Raw genomic sequence first — 16,911 nt, 5'->3', positions numbered from 1 at the left:
AAGGCTCTGTTCACATCTGCGTCGCTATTTCTATTTTTTTTTTACCCCCCCCCCCTCAAAAGAAGAAGAAAAACGTAAATAAAGAGGTCACTGGAACCAGTTGTCTTTAATGGGTATGGCTGGGTTTCTGTATTGGTATTCATTTTTTTTTAACGGACTAAATAGCGCTGCATGCCGTGCCATTTTGGCTGTAATCTGTGACAGAAGCTTATAACTGAGCCTCCAACGAATAGAGCCTAAACAGGAGTCTCCTTCAGTTCCAGTATAGGAAGGAATGGCCTTCCAAAGTCAGACTGCAATAAATATTAGAGATAATTTGCACCTAATTAAAAAATGCCAGAATGTGCAATAATCATTAACGTAATAACGAGATCAGAATCACAGCATGTAAACCCTGCCTTAATCATATACATCTCTGTACATTGGAAAAAGTGAGGTCGAGGACTACGAGGGAAAAAAAAGGATTCATTAATGAAGTCAAATAGCAAGCATGTATGGGAAGCTGTGGAAGACATTGCACCTTTGGTGACGTTCTACGTCTGCAGCCTAGTGACATCTGTAAATAGTAACATGCTCCTACTGTCCATCTGGCAGTAAAATCTGTTAAAGTCACTAAAATTTGTGAAGTGGAAAAGGACTAGCGTCTTTCCCACTCAGGCATGCAGACAACTGCAGCTCATCCTCCTCACTTAATTACCCTGCGTCTAACCTAAATATCAGCTGCCACCCGGCCTAAGCTGTGGGACACTGGCCACCTAGCCCATTCCCCTCCAATTCATCATAGTCAGCCTTCTCGCTGACACTCTTCAGGGCTGCCTGGGTGATAAATGGCTCTGTTATTCACCCTATGTTAATCGGAGGCTGAGGCGAGGCTACCTTTACACTGAAGACACTTAGCACCATCAGGCAGCCACACTGTGCATTAAACCTCTCATTTGGAACCAACCACTTTCCTCATGAATAGTTATAGAAAGTGTACAGTCCGTAAATCAATAGGAAGTAGGTTTATGCACCCCATTATCTACATAGCTCTGGTTCAGTCCTCCGGTTCCCTAGAAGTCTCGCTTGAATAGTAAGGTGTGATTAAAAATACTAGAGTTAAATGAAAAACCAACTAAATAGGATTCTGGTCCATTCTGGCAGGAGTATAATGCCAGTGATGCACAGGTTTTAAATCCTAGGTGTTTTGTTTATTTTCTGTTTTTTAGGGGGGGGGGGTGGAAGAAGTGAGAACTTGAGATCAAGTTTGGTTTTCTTTATCCCACTGCATTATTGAGTCTAGCTCCAGAGGAACATTTCTACAGTGTATAATCATTATCTATTCTTCTCATTCCTGTGTGGTAAGCCCAAATGTAAGAAATACTGGACTACACCAAGATACCAGCTCTCCATCACCCACTGCCCTTAAAGTGGAAAGCGTGAGAATTCTCCCATTAGTGTGGATGCCAAAGGGCTTCACAACCAAACTCTACACAACCTAAAAGGTAATTCCAGTTTAGAGCATACCACTTTGTGTGTACTTCTAGATCAAGTTACATTTGGGCAGAAAGACCCCCTACTATAATAACCGCTGCCCACACACCATCATTATAGCTGGTTCAAATACACAGTGTCTGGATATCACTATTTCAGAAGTCATAGTGAAGATACCGAGGTCCGACTACTACTGAAGAACATAAAACTATCCAAACATAGAAAACTCTTCCTGACCAAGTGTGATATAAAGGATCATTCATCTGTGCAATGTGTAAACGCCTTCCGTAGTTCGACGAGCCGTAGCGGTCAGGGAGGGGCAGCATTTAGCAGGACACCAGCGTCTGTCAGTGAGGGGGCATGCAATGGACAAAAATACATTGTTACATTCAAGGACTAGATTACACTGTTGGGGAAGGAAGAAAAACAATGCAGAAGGACAAATGAGGGATAGGCTTCATAACCTCCCCATACACATGTAGCAGCATTGCATTCCACGCTTACAGGCAGTCTCATTTTCAAGGCCGTTCACACCAAAGGACACAATATCACTCATATAAAGAGCCCCGACTTCAGCAACTATATACAGAAGCATTATATCTTGTATCAGTCCGATCGCGTCTCCGGTAACGTGGTCCAAGAAGGGAGTCCACTTTAATTATTTAAGGGTTAAATAGCTGAGGTCAGAAATATTTTTAGGATTCCAGCTGTATTCCACAGGCTTCTATAAATTCAGGAGCTATAAGCTTCTGTTTAAAGAAATTAGCCTTTTCTACAGCGACTCCAACAGAACAGGGACCTGCACCACCTGCTGACAAGCGACAACTGGCGGTCGGGAAGAGTTTAATGACCACCTAAATGCCTTGGTTTTTGCCTTCAGAAGCCATAACATTTTTTTTTTTTTTCCATTGACGAGCCCTAGATTTATGCTGTCAAAAAAACAATTCCGGCCAGTTTGGGGGTACAAAACAATTACTATGTAAGTTATGTAATTTATTGTTGCAATGTGAATATAGAAATAAAGCTATTTTCACCTTTTTTTTTGTTTTGCATTTTTATCCCGTTCACATTTCACGCTAAATAAGCTGTTAAATTAATTTGCCGGATTATTATATGCATTGTTTTATTGTTTTTATGTGATGTATGGGCAACAAATTCTATTTTTTGCTAAATAATGACCTTTTTTGGACATTTCTTTAATAATTTTTTTTCCATTTTTTTTTAATCCCATGAAGGGGTAACTTTTTACAACTTTATTTTGTCCTTATAATTTATTAGCATACTCCCATATGGTAATACATTACACCGTGTCACAGGCTGCTGTTAGTACACAGTGTGCCCTAACATCAGGCTTACTAAACAAACAGCCCTGTGGTCCTTTCTAGGTTCCTGTGGCTGACTGCAGAGGGTTCCCCCCCCCAGTCTCTGATGGAAGAGGGGAGTCCCCTATAATCATGCCGCAGTCACGGACCACATCGATGAAGTGGTTAAAAAGCTGGGGTCGGAGTTTCCTCCAATCCCAGCTGTATTCACTAGGCTGCTCTAAGTACAGGAGCTGTTAAACAGCTACTGCAAGAGAATGAGCGCTCTTTGTCATAAGACAGTGGGCGGCCTGGAAGGGGTCAAAACTTACATCAAATCTGCTTGGCTTTTTGGAGATAGACAGACAAATAAAAAAATAAGGAGGCAGCACTGTGATTTTTGAAGAAAGGCTGGGTGCATGGCCTTGAATACTGATCCAATACCCAAAACAAATTATATTTAAAAAAAAAAGGAAAAAAGTGGCAGCACTGGTAAATTCAGTGAAAAAGTAAGTGGATTATATAGATATTTTTTATTAGGAAGTACATGGAACGCTGCGCTGAACGCGAAGGTAATTCATGTAAGTGCAGCATTCAGTTTCGCTCATTATTTTTCCAGAGAAGACGGACAGGAGGTTATGCGTTAGATTGGCTCTGCTCTCCTCCTGTTCCTATCTGTTGAGAAACGAAGAGCAGGAGAAGCAGGACGGCAAGGGAGAATCACAGAACTACAGATCAATACGCCCTGCTAAAGCCGAGAAGCAGAGGTCAGCATCTGTGCATGCACATTCAGCTTCACGATTGCCCATGGGTGGACGGAACCAGAGGCAACTGAAAAACTGACTCTGCCATTAACATTACACGGACAAATTATTTTCAATAAATGTATTTTACAATATTGATATTTGCATGTACAGACACTAAACGTAAAATGTAAACCAGGCTATGGGTATGTTCACACAGAGTTTTTTGACGCGGAAACCGCGCCGCAAAACTTGACAAAAACCGGCCGAAAATGCCTCCCATTGATTTCAATGGGGGGGCGGAGGCGGTTTTCTCCCACGAGTGGTAAAACCGGCTCGCGGGAGAAAGGAGTGACGTGCCCTATCTTTGAGCAATTACGCCTCTGACCTCCCATTGCCATCAATGGGAGGCATAGAAAGCGTATTTCGCTGCGTTTTATGCCCGTGGCGCTCAATGGCCGCAGGCGCAAAACGCAGCAAAAATCGGTGTGCAGGCAGAGGAATATCTGCCTCATACTTCCAAACTGAATTTTGAGGCAGATTTTCCGCCTGCAAAAAACTCTGTGTGAACCCGGCCTAAATAAAACAAACTGACAATTGTTGAATTATCTTGGTTCAATGCAACCTGTTAATTATTATTATTTTAAAGAGAACCCGTCACCTCTCCTGACATGTAAATACTTGTATTCCCCATAAATTACCCATTCTGGAGAAGCTTTTCTTATAAGGGTATGTTCACACGCTTAGCAAAAAACGTCTGAAAATATGGAGCTGTTTTCAAGGGAAAAGAGCTCCTGATTTTCAGACTTTTTACACGCCATTTATCGAAAATGAGGCGGAAAAAAACACCCTGTCGAAACAGAAAGCCGAATTTCCCATTGAAATCAATGGGCAGATGTTTGGAGGCGATCGGCTTCAGATTTTTCAGCGTTGTGCCGTCCCTGTTATTCCTCCTAGAAATGTATGAATATATTGATAACTAGGTGTTACCAGTTGTCAATTCAGTCATACATTTCTAGGAGGAATAACAAAGGAATGGCACAATCTAGAGTTATAAGAAAAGATACTCCAGAATTGTTATTTTACTAAAATAGACATGTCACAAGAGGTGACAGGTCCTTTTTAAAGTATCACAATAGGAAATAGTATGTTTATTCTAATATATATATATATATATATATATATATATATATATGCACTGAACCACTTATGCAATACACTGCCAATGTGCACCACCTAGATAATAATCTTTAATTTATATAGCGCCAACATATTCTGCAACACTATACAATTGAGGGAACATGTACAGACAAATTTAGACTTTACATAGTGACAAAACAGTTAAGAGTAAGGTCCCTAACTCGCAAGAGCTTATAATCTATGAGCAAATCAGTAAGCGAGCAAATAAACACGTGAATGCCCAAGTATTTTAAGCATGGCTTGTAATGATACAAAGCACACAGGGCCTCATTTACCAAAACAGACCGGGTCACCCAGAGCGACCACAGGTCATCACAGGTTTAGAAATGACAGCGGATTTCTTATTGGCTGCTATATGAGGAACAAGGCCAGTTTTCCTCTTAGACAGTTTTGATAAGTGATGACGACAGTTACAGCTCCGTAAAGCATTGTAAATCTGTGTTATGTATACATTTTATCGTTAAAGTAAAAGCAACCGGCGGTCTGGGCCCTTCTACATACAGCTGCTCCATGATATCATAGTGGAGGTCCTGACAATGCAGATACGGGATATCCTGACAGACTTCCCATGTGGGTCTGCAGTCTAATCCCTGGAATCAGCTAGCTGGGATAAGGATAGGGAGGCAGACACCTTATCCCCAGGGGAAAGAATAGAACTGTGCAGGTAAAATCGGATTCACGTGCCCTCCCGATATCGAGAGACTGTTTGGAAACATTGTGGTCCAATAACGGTGGGCAGCTTTATCACCCCTGCAATATCTTCCTTCTTTCTTAGTTTAAGGGCGCACGCACACGACCGTTGTGGTGTGCACGGCCCATGATTTGCGTAGGGTCATTTCAAAAACGCACATGCAAAATGACACCAAATGAAATGCGCTACTAAAAATGCCTTACAAAGCGTTTTTTGATGCCGTTTAAATTGCCAGAAAAATTCTGTGTGGGAAGGAGGACTAAAGGCAGCTCATCACGGCCAGATTTTCTGCCAGGTAAACGGGTGCATATCGACAATACAGCATGTCAATTGGCCCTCGTTTGCTCCATTTAAATGGAGCAATGAATGAAGTTTGTGGGGACGGAAGATCGTTTGGAGTCGAACATTTTGTATCTCGTTGGGCAGCACATCCTGTTTACATGGGAATATGTGCTGCAGAAAAACACCAATTTTTTGGGCCGCCTAAAAGATCCCATCAGCCAACAATAAGTGTTTGCTTGTTTGTCGACTAATCACTGCCAAGGCAATAATGTACGCACTAAATGTCTGAGCTGTCCTACCATCTAAGACCTCATGCATGTGGCACAGAGGCTGTATTGTGGCACACAGAGTCCCGTACTATGGAGCCGCATAGGACTTAGTGTGCCAGTGTACAATGGTCTGTCAGATGCCATATGTATGAAGCTATTCTCCCCTAGAAGCATACAGCAGAAAGCTCCATACATACATCTGATGGAGAATTGTGTCTCAGTCATATGAAGATACAGTAACGGCTCCATGCACTTCTATGGGTGCCCTATAATGCCTCTGTACTAGAAAGGACCCGTGTTCATAAAGCCTAACCAAAAATCAGACAACCAGAATAACACAAACTACCTAGACAAGCATTAGAAAGGACATGCCATTCTCTTCAGCATATCTACCGGTTTAAACTGAATTGCTAAAAATGTGCCCTACTGTACACTAGAAACAAGGACATTTAGTCCCTAATAAACAGGATTTGTTAAATCTACAGCTTTGTAAACAAGGCAGAAAAAAACCCATAATGAGTATGTTAGAAACCTAGCCTCTGTGTTTGACAATGCACATTCTACAGAGCAACATGTTTAGATCTAAATATTGCCACCATATGAAGCAATTAAAAAAACAAAAAACTGATTTGATGTTGTAAAAACAATACATATACCTTACGCTTCAACCTATCTATAAGAAAACAATACTAGGAAACACAGTACGCCATGAGCAGGAAAAGACCCCCTTCCTGTATGTTTGCTCACAGCTGATAAGACGACTCAGCTTCCTTGTTCCTCTGCTGTCTCTTTTAATAATGAACAAAGGCACAATATGGATACAAAAGCCTAGTACAGCCTTGTTCACTCATGGCAGTCGTGATGCCACTACTTTTTCTCTTTAGGATCCACTCTTAAAATTAACATTGCACAATGTGGACTACAGCTTCCTTATATAGCGGTCATATAGGGCAATATATTCTATGGTCAAAGTGATATATATATATATATAATTTGCATTATAATAGGCGCACACATACGTTGTGAATATATTCATTAGCATGTTGTCTATGTATAAAATTATTGAACTATTCACACAACAGATTCCCGGCCGTCACACGGCCGCAGTAGGAACAATAGACCCCGGCTATCCACACGGCCGATTTTTTTGGGCCGCCAAAAGGTACATGCCCTATTTTGGGCCCTATGGGGCCGTGTAAAGCACGGCTGCCACTCGGATGTGATCCGAGTGACGGCCAAGCCTTCTACCACTCGTTCGTCCTCTTCTCCTCACAGTCCGAAGTGCATGTGAGGAGGAGGTATTTTTTTTTTTGCTCCCTGTAGGAGCGGAATCCCTAAACCCCTGCCACAGCGTTGCCGAAGCCGTGGTCAAGGATTCCAATACAGGAGAAGTATATGGACAGTCACGTCAGGGACTTCTCCTGGCACGGTCCCCTACTCCTGAAACGGAATCCCTGGCACTGTGGCTGGAGTATCCACTCCAGGAGAAGTCCCTGACTTCACTGTCCATATAAGGACACAGTGACGTCAGGGACTTCTGAAGCGGAATCCTCCGCGCTGTGGCCGGTGTTTCCACTCCAGGAGAAGTCCTTGACTTCACTCTCCATATATGGACATTGAAGTCAAGTACTACCATAGATGCCCAGATGTCTGACCATACCCAGCAAATTATGTCATATGTGCATATCCCGACTCCCCCAATGGGGTTACCAGCATCATGACTGAACTCTACACTTTTTTTTTCTATAAAGGCAACAAAACCAGTTCATAGCATGAGTATTGTGACCATGCTTCTCTCCTCCACGCAGAGCCAGATTCAAGCTTAAAGAGGCTCTGTCACCAGATTTTGCAACCCCTATCTGCTATTGCAGCAGATCGGTGCTGCAATGTAGATTACAGTAACGTTTTTATTTTGAAAAAACGAGCATTTTTGGCCAAGTTATGACCATTTTCGTATTTATGCAAATGAGGCTTGCAAAAGTCCAAGTGGGCGTGTTGAAAAGTAAAAGTACAACTGGGCGTGTATTATGTGCGTACATCGGGGCGTGTTTAGTACTTTTACTAGCTGGGCGTTGTGTATAGAAGTATCATCCACTTCTCTTCAGAACGCCCAGCTTCTGGCAGTGCAGACACAGCCGTGTTCTCCAGAGATCACGCTGTGACGTCACCTCCCCAGGTCCTGCATCGTGTCAGACGAGCGAGGACACATCGGCACCAGAGGCTACAGTTGATTCTGCAGCAGCATCGGCGTTTGCAGGTAAGTCGATGTAGCTACTTACCTGCAAATGCTGATGCTGCTGCAGAATCAACTGTAGCCTCTGGTGCCGACACGATGCAGGACCTGTGAGTGACGTCACAGATCTGCACTGCCAGAAGCTGGGATTTCTGAAGATAAGTGGATGATACTTCTCGTCAGAACGCCCAGCTAGTAAAAGTAGTAAACACGCCCCGATGTACGCACATAATACACGCCCAGTTGTACTTTTACTTTTCAACACGCCCAGTTGTACTTTTGCGAGCCTCATTTGCATAAATACGAAAATGGTCATAACCTGGCCAAAAATGCTCGTTTTTTAAAAATAAAAACGTTACTGTAATCTACATTGCAGCGCCGATCTGCTGCAATAGCAGATAGGGGTTGCGAAATCTGGTGACAGCTATGATTAAGGACCCCAGTGGTCTGAAACGCGTAAGCGTGGTCCCGGGATTATTGTTTTATCCCAATTTTTTTTAAATGACCCAATAAAAATCGAATTTTTTATATTTAAGTGCTGGATCTGCCTTTTCTACACACTATTTTTGTTTCTACAACCTGCTGTCGACACAGGATCAAGTTCAGGAGGATTTACGAGCACCCACAGCTTTCTGGATTTTTTATGTCTACATTGCTTTACAAAACGCATTGGAAAAACGCAATTTAAAATGAAGGATATGAGGTGAGCAAAACTTTTGGTAAACTTTTTTCACTTTACATCTCTAGATATGGTTGGATTTCATCAAATTAAACACGACACTGTAGAGTGTAAACCCAGCCCACACAAACACATGCTGCTACAGAAGTGGCAGTGCCCAGCCAGGCTCCTAGGTGATACCTGCCGGTGCTATGGTTGCACCATACAATCCTCCCGTCTTATCAGTGGGAAGCTACTATATACTAAAGAAAGCAGCTCTGGGAAGCTCATAGTATGAGCTCAAATGAGCCATTAGCATAAGAGAGCCTGTTATTTTATGAGCTCTCTCCTGAGCAAGCGGGGCACAGGGAGACAGATTTTCTTCTTTATACATTCCTATCAGTTTTGCATAAAATGCCAATTCTCTCATGACTAGATCGCTCCAACATGTTTTCTGGTGGGTGTTTTGAGACAGTGGAAATACATTAATCTAAATTACAAATGGCTGTCGTGAAATATTCCAAAAAACACCTCACCATTAATGCACAGCTTATTCCAGAAGATGGCGTGCCCTAAATGGCACACTGTGCCCATGGCTTAGTTATCCAGACCACTAAAACTGTAGTACGGCACCTCTGCTATAACCCATGTCCGTGTTGTAGGAGTTAAATGTACTTATGTTGTCATTCATGTTTAACCGTTTAATGTACGGTTGAGGCAAACGGTCAACTTCACAAACAGGACCGAATGATTTTATGAGACAGGCATAATATAGAATCTGTATGATTAGATCAAGGTATCAGCCATGAAACCTTCAAATTCAGCTCAGAACGCTAAAATCGAATGGTCAATGTCCCAAACAAAAGAATGATTGAATCACCTAACAGAAGAGAATAAAAATTGCAAAGTTACACAATGCCTTCTAAGCACACAGTTCAGTTACATAGCGGAGAGAGTCCGTGTTCACTCCTATGTGGAGGGCTCTACTCATGAACACTACACAAAACGTTCCCTACTTTGTTTCCTGCATTCTGCAAACCAAGGAGTGTGACTATAGGGATTCTTATCAGGATTAGTGACAGGAAGCCCAGACTAATGTCTGCATCTATGATCACTACTTTTCCACCTCTCCTAAATTCAGACAGAATCCACTGCAATTCCACAAGCAAAGCATGTGAATTGGGCGCTTACAAAAATCCACACGGAATGATTATCGGGCCATGGATTTTCTAATTTGCAGCATGTTTATTATTTTCACGGATTCCGTGCTAAAAAACTGCACATTGCCACTGATCATCAATGGAGCCGATCAGCACGTGAATCCGCAGCACAAACGCAATTTTCTCTTAAATATTCACAGCAGATTTGCTTTAGCAAATCATAACCATGTGACCAAGGCCTAACGTTAGCAACTCTTTCTAAACTTTTAAGCGTCATATGAAATTTATCTGGATTTTGGCCTGGGCCTACACCAGACTGGTCACATGACAGAAACAGTAAAGAGCCATTAAAGAAAAAAAATGTGTGGGGCTTAGTGTGAGGGGCCACCCAAAATATAAGCTATAAACACAGAAAAGTGGGTAAATCAATTCTCCAGAGTGAGCCGTTCAAGGAAGCTTCTCCAGGCCTGAATGATTCACAAGGCAGGAGGAGAAAGGCTGTGTGGTGGTGATGGTTGTTGTTTACTTTATCATTTTGATACGAAGATGAAATGAGCCTCTGAAAACTCAATGGCAATTCAGAACTACGAGTATTTAAGGGGGTTTTCTTTTGTTATTTAAACAATTTAGAAGTAGTCACAGTCAATATATATATACATACACACACACACACAAGTGTTATAAGCTTTGAGTTCTGTCTGTGGCGCTCTTTATCACCACAGGAAAATAAAATTTAGCAGCATAATGTGTCTTTGTGTGAGACTACAGTCAGTGTCTTTTAGTACAGAAATGGCATTCATGTGAACTGCTAGAGAACGTACCGGCGCCCCTTAGTGGTTTAAAACCCAAAGCTGTCCTATAAAGTTCAGTTCCATGCAGGGTTTTTCCCCGGCCTCCAGTGTTATTGTTGCACATTCCTGGAAGTTTTAAGTTCCCCCCTCCTTTTACACATAGATTCCTCCAGCCTACACCGGCCAAATGTGCAAAAACAGGAAGAGCAACCAAGCCCTTTAAACAGCCTGAGCCTGGCATCAGGTTACACCAACCACAGGCAACAGCTGATCCTAAACTGGAGGGAAGTCCATATTTTATCAACATCCAAATTAACTTTAGAACCAAGTCGCCAATTTTATAAAAGTACATACTCTTCTAGACGAATAGCAAAGTAGCAAGACAGGATAACAAGTGACAAGGAGCTAGAGAGGGGAAAACAAGGCAGTAAACTGTAGAAATACCAGAACTACTATCACTCCAGGCTAGAAATGACTGCTGGGGCCCAGCCTGAACCATGGCCTAAACTCAAGAGGGACACAAGGGCAAAAAGTTCTAACTACTAACTCAACCCGAGGGGAACATCTGAAACCCTGAAATAGATCTTGGCTGTAAGCAGTTAGAGCGTCTTGTTCTAGAAAGGACACCAAGTGTCTGCTGTATTACTCGGGATGTTCTATGGGCCCAGTGACTACCACTTGCCTCCGCCTCCAGGTATGGAAGCAGGGCATGATATATTTACACTTCAATGTGATTTACTGTACGCTTTGTCACAAGCTGCCCACTGCTGGCACCGCCACCTCCAAGGCAGCACACACATTTGTTTGTCTGTGTACCAGAGTCCACTGCCCACGTTCAGGCCTAACTAACGCTACAGTCCAATGTGTTCTGTTTACTCACAACATTTGCTGTGATAAATCAATAGGCTCTTCAATACAAAGCCTGGCGAGGTATCATCTCTGCACATACAGGGAGAAAGGAATCCCTCCCCAGGCCGTGTCTACTTCCTTCTAAAACACTAGTCACATGGAGGGAACTGCTTTTAGTTTACAGCATTTAGAATTAAGAGAAAACAAATAGACGGCTCTCTCCTTTATGCCAGGGCCCATGGGGCAGTGAAATGAAAGGTCTACTGCAATGTTTGCCCAACAAATATTTACACATTAACTTTTGTCTGACCAACAGCTGCAAAAACTACAAAGTGAGCACCCCCTGCTCAGAAGAAAAGGGGCAGCAGCTGCACGTGAACGCGAGCGACTTCAGTGGAGTCAGAATTCTGATGCTAGTGCCATGGAAATGTGTTGTGTAAAGGAATTCTAGTCCGCTCATCCTCTATGTTCTTCTGTCCTGAAGTTCTGGCCATAGAACATCTCTGTATACTTGTAGTCATACCCAGTGACCCCCTGAACTTTGCTACTTGCACCCTCAAATCTACTGGGACACACAGTGGACAGCTGTAACCCCTGACGACACCACTGTTTTTATGATCACATCTAAACAGTTGAAGGTGTGAGGATAAAACTGGAAATGAACAGTCCTTCAACTAGTGAAATGGAATCAATGTGTGGCTGCAAGCGCCTCATCGCAGCCATAGATTTACAATTGTCACCCAGCAGTATCTTCACATAGACTACAAGAACCTCTGATCATCTGAGTGTACAAAATGACAAGACAATAAAACCTCTGTTCTCTCCAGCTGCCAGATCAATACAGATCCAAGAATTACACTCCCAGACATTACCATTTCTATAGGTTCATATACTGACCACAACGTGTCCTCTACCTCAGAAAACATGCAACAGAATAGAGCAAACACTAAGGATATTTACAAATATATTACTACTGAGCTGCCACATGTTTTGGTGCCAACTAAGGGCAGCAAACGGATGTTACAGCAGACAAATCAAAGAACAGCTATAGTTAGCCTGTCGTCCCATTCGCTAGCAATGCAATGCGCCTGGACTAAGATCCAGGCTCAGCTGAGGCATCTAGAGGGGTTCAGATGTGGGCACAATCCCGCAGCCATGGGTTATTTGTAAATAATATTGGATTAAAGAGATTCCTGGTACAGTGCGCTCATCCTGGAAATAGATATAGCCCTGCAATGTAATACTAGAGCAGCCTCCCCTCCCCCTATTTACAGGCCTCCCAGCCATCTATATACACAGGCCACTGTATATTGTACTGCCAGCCATCTATATACACAGGCCACTGTATATTGTACTGCCAGCCATCTATATACACAGGCCACCTATATTGTACTCCCAGCCATCTATATACACAGGCCACTGTATACTGTACTCCCAGCCATCTATATACACAGGCCACTGTATACTGTACTCCCAGCCATCTATATACACAGGCCACTATATATTGTACTGCCAGCCATCTATATACACAGGCCACTGTATATTGTACTCCCAGCCATCTATATACACAGGCCACTATATATTGTACTGCCAGCCATCTATATACACAGGCCACTGTATATTGTACTCCCAGCCATCTATATACACAGGCCACTGTATATTGTACTGCCAGCCATCTATATACACAGGCCACTGTATATTGTACTCCCAGCCATCTATATACACAGGCCACTATATATTGTACTGCCAGCCATCTATATACACAGGCCACTGTATACTGTACTCCCAGCCATCTATATACACAGGCCGCAATATATTGTACTCCCAGCCATCTATATACACAGGCCACTGTATACTGTACTCCCAGCCATCTATATACACAGGCCACTGTATACTGTACTGCCAGCCATCTATATACACAGGCCACTGTATACTGTACTGCCAGCCATCTATATACACAGGCCACTGTATACTGTACTCCCAGCCATCTATATACACAGGCCACTGTATATTGTACTCCCAGCCATCTATATACACAGGCCACTGTATATTGTACTCCCAGCCATCTATATACACAGGCCACTGTATATTGTACTCCCAGCCATCTATATACACAGGCCACTGTATATTGTACTCCCAGCCATCTATATACACAGGCCACTGTACTCCCAGCCACCTATATACACAGGCCGCTATATATTGTACTCCCAGCCATCTATATACACAGGCCACTGTATATTGTACTCCCAGCCATCTATATACACAGGCCACTGTATACTGTACTTCCAGCCATCTATATACACAGGCCACTGTATACTGTACTTCCAGCCATCTATATACACAGGCCACTGTATACTGTACTCCCAGCCATCTATATACACAGGCCACTGTATACTGTACTCCCAGCCATCTATATACACAGGCCACTGTACTCCCAGCCATCTATATACACAGGCCACTGTATATTGTACTCCCAGCCATCTATATACACAGGCCACTGTATATTGTACTCCCAGCCATCTATATACACAGGCCACTGTATACTGTACTCTCAGCCATCTATATACACAGGCCACTGTATATTGTACTGCCAGCCATCTATATACACAGGCCACTGTATACTGTACTCCCAGCCATCTATATACACAGGCCACTGTATATTGTACTCCCAGCCATCTATATACACAGGCCACTATATATTGTACTCCCAGCCATCTATATACACAGGCCACTGTATATTGTACTGCCAGCCATCTATATACACAGGCCACTGTATACTGTACTCCCAGCGATCTATAAACACAGGCCACTGTATATTGTACTGCCAGCCATCTATATACACAGGCCACTGTATATTTTACTCCCAGCCATCTATATACACAGGCCACTGTATACTGTACTCCCAGCCATCTATATACACAGGCCACTGTATATTGTACTGCCAGCCATCTATATACACAGGCCACTGTATACTGTACTCCCAGCCATCTATATACACAGGCCACTATATATTGTACTCCCAGCCATCTATATACACAGGCCACTGTATATTGTACTGCCAGCCATCTATATACACAGGCCACTGTATATTGTACTCCCAGCCATCTATATACACAGGCCACCTATATTGTACTCCCAGCCATCTATATACACAGGCCACTGTATACTGTACTCCCAGCCATCTATATACACAGGCCACTGTATACTGTACTCCCAGCCATCTATATACACAGGCCACTGTATACTGTACTCCCAGCCATCTATATACACAGGCCACTGTATACTGTACTCCCAGCCATCTATATACACAGGCCACTGTATACTGTACTCCCAGCCATCTATATACACAGGCCACTGTATACTGTACTCCCAGCCATCTATATACACAGGCCACTGTATACTGTACTCCCAGCCATCTATATACACAGGCCACTGTATACTGTACTCCCAGCCATCTATATACACAGGCCACTGTACATTGTACTCCCAGCCATCTATATACACAGGCCACTGTATATTGTACTCCCAGCCATCTATATACACAGGCCACTATATATTGTACTGCCAGCCATCTATATACACAGGCCACTGTACATTGTACTCCCAGCCATCTATATACACAGGCCACTGTATATTGTACTGCCAGCCATCTATATACACAGGCCACTGTACTCCCAGCCACCTATATATACAGGCCACTATATATTGTACTCCCAGCCATCTATATACACAGGCCACTGTATATTGTACTGCCAGCCATCTATATACACAGGCCACTGTATACTGTACTCCCAGCCATCTATATACACAGGCCACTGTATATTGTACTCCCAGCCATCTATATACACAGGCCACTGTACATTGTACTCCCAGCCATCTATATACACAGGCCACTGTATATTGTACTCCCAGCCATCTATATACACAGGCCACTATATATTGTACTGCCAGCCATCTATATACACAGGCCACCGTATATTGCATTCCCAGCCCCCTCTCTTCATTGCATCACAAGTTTGGTAAGCACCAGATAAAGCCACATTCCAGCAGGTCACATGGTCAGCACATTGGCAGGGGCGCTGCATGGGTGGGGAGGGCTCTCAGATGGAAACCGAACTCTGCCAGGCTTTCCAGCCATCTAATGCCAGGCAGCGCTGAATTGGAGCACAGACCTGACTATTAGAACTATGCTCCCTGTGCTAGGGGAGCTGCTGCAACTTGTAGGTGAAGTTCGTGTCAGTAAATAGTAGTAGGCGTCAGTAAACGCAGTGTAAGGCAGAAACGCCATGTGTATGCCTGTGTGCGTGTGTATGTGGATATCCGTCCTGTACCTTCATCCAGGAGCCGCTCCAGGTGGTTAAATATCCCGCAGAAGTTGGGCAGGCTGCTCATGAGCTTCTTGTCGTTCATTAGCTGCATCAGATAGTCTGGGGTCGGCTTGGGTTTTTCCTTTGTTTCCATTTCCCCCACCATTATCCACTATCTCAGGAGAATAGAACACTAATAACAATAATGATGACAGAAACCTGGACGTGTTGAGAGGACGAGCGAGGTTGTAGCCCCAGCACGGCAGCAGAACAATAACGAAACTTCGACAGAGCCCAGACCAAGAGCCGCACTTTCCTTATTCCGCCCCCGGGTGTCCACACACATGAACGGCGATCACATTAAGAGCGGGGGGTGCGAGGGGGGACAGGAGCTCTCCCCTCCGGGTGAAAGTGGTGGTACGGTCTCCCCAGGCTCCCGCGCTCCTCAGTCTATATACAGGGACAGATGGGAGGACACTGGTCTTCCCTCTCAACAGGGCTATGGAGCACAGTGGCCGGGCTGCTGTCTGGTTACCACCGTCGCCTCCTCCTGCCGCTCAGCTCCCGCCTCTCCCCGCTTTCCAGTCAGCACAATGCCTCCTCTCTTTCTTTCTTCCCTGTTCGTATACGTCCCTATAGCCGGCTCTTAGGCTGCGCTGTGTCTGCCGCTTCTCCTCTATAGGAGTTTGCTTCAGTTGAGGCAACAGAGAGAGGAAGAGGCGGCGGGGCGGAGAGTGCAGAGGATAGGAGGACAGGAGAAGGAGGGAGCCGAGGAGGAGTCACATACGGAGGAAGGGGGAGCCCTCCGTGGTGACTGTGGCTGGGAAGGAGGGGCACACGCCAGTCTTCTGCTCATCAAGCTGAATAAATCACGTCCCTCATGTGCCCAGAGTGATGGAGCTCGGATACACTTGGTGCGGGCTGGCATATTCTGCCCCAACGGAGGGGCTCTCC

General features: G+C 43.9%; 1 protein-coding gene across 10 annotated transcripts in view; it reads right to left on the bottom strand.

Moving 5' to 3' along the window:
- QKI (QKI, KH domain containing RNA binding) overlaps window positions 1-16,679 on the bottom strand; it is a 161,185-nt gene extending 144,506 nt beyond the window's left edge. For 7 of the 10 annotated variants that reach the window (XM_075862546.1, XM_075862544.1, XM_075862545.1 and 4 more), the window contains exon 1: window positions 15,982-16,678. In XM_075862546.1, the coding sequence (XP_075718661.1) occupies window positions 15,982-16,123 (142 nt within the window). In that variant the 5' untranslated portion in view covers window positions 16,124-16,678. Of the gene's footprint in view, window positions 1-15,981 lie in introns of all 10 variants that reach the window. The other 3 variants (XM_075862549.1, XM_075862552.1, XM_075862547.1) reach the window with 2 other exon arrangements.
- Window positions 16,680-16,911: the final 232 nt, after the last annotated feature.

The sequence above is a fragment of the Rhinoderma darwinii genome, chromosome 4, assembly GCF_050947455.1.
Source record: "Rhinoderma darwinii isolate aRhiDar2 chromosome 4, aRhiDar2.hap1, whole genome shotgun sequence".
NCBI lineage: Eukaryota > Metazoa > Chordata > Amphibia > Anura > Rhinodermatidae > Rhinoderma > Rhinoderma darwinii.
Note: the sequence above shows the minus strand (reverse complement) of the source record. Positions and strands in the feature narration are given on the sequence as shown.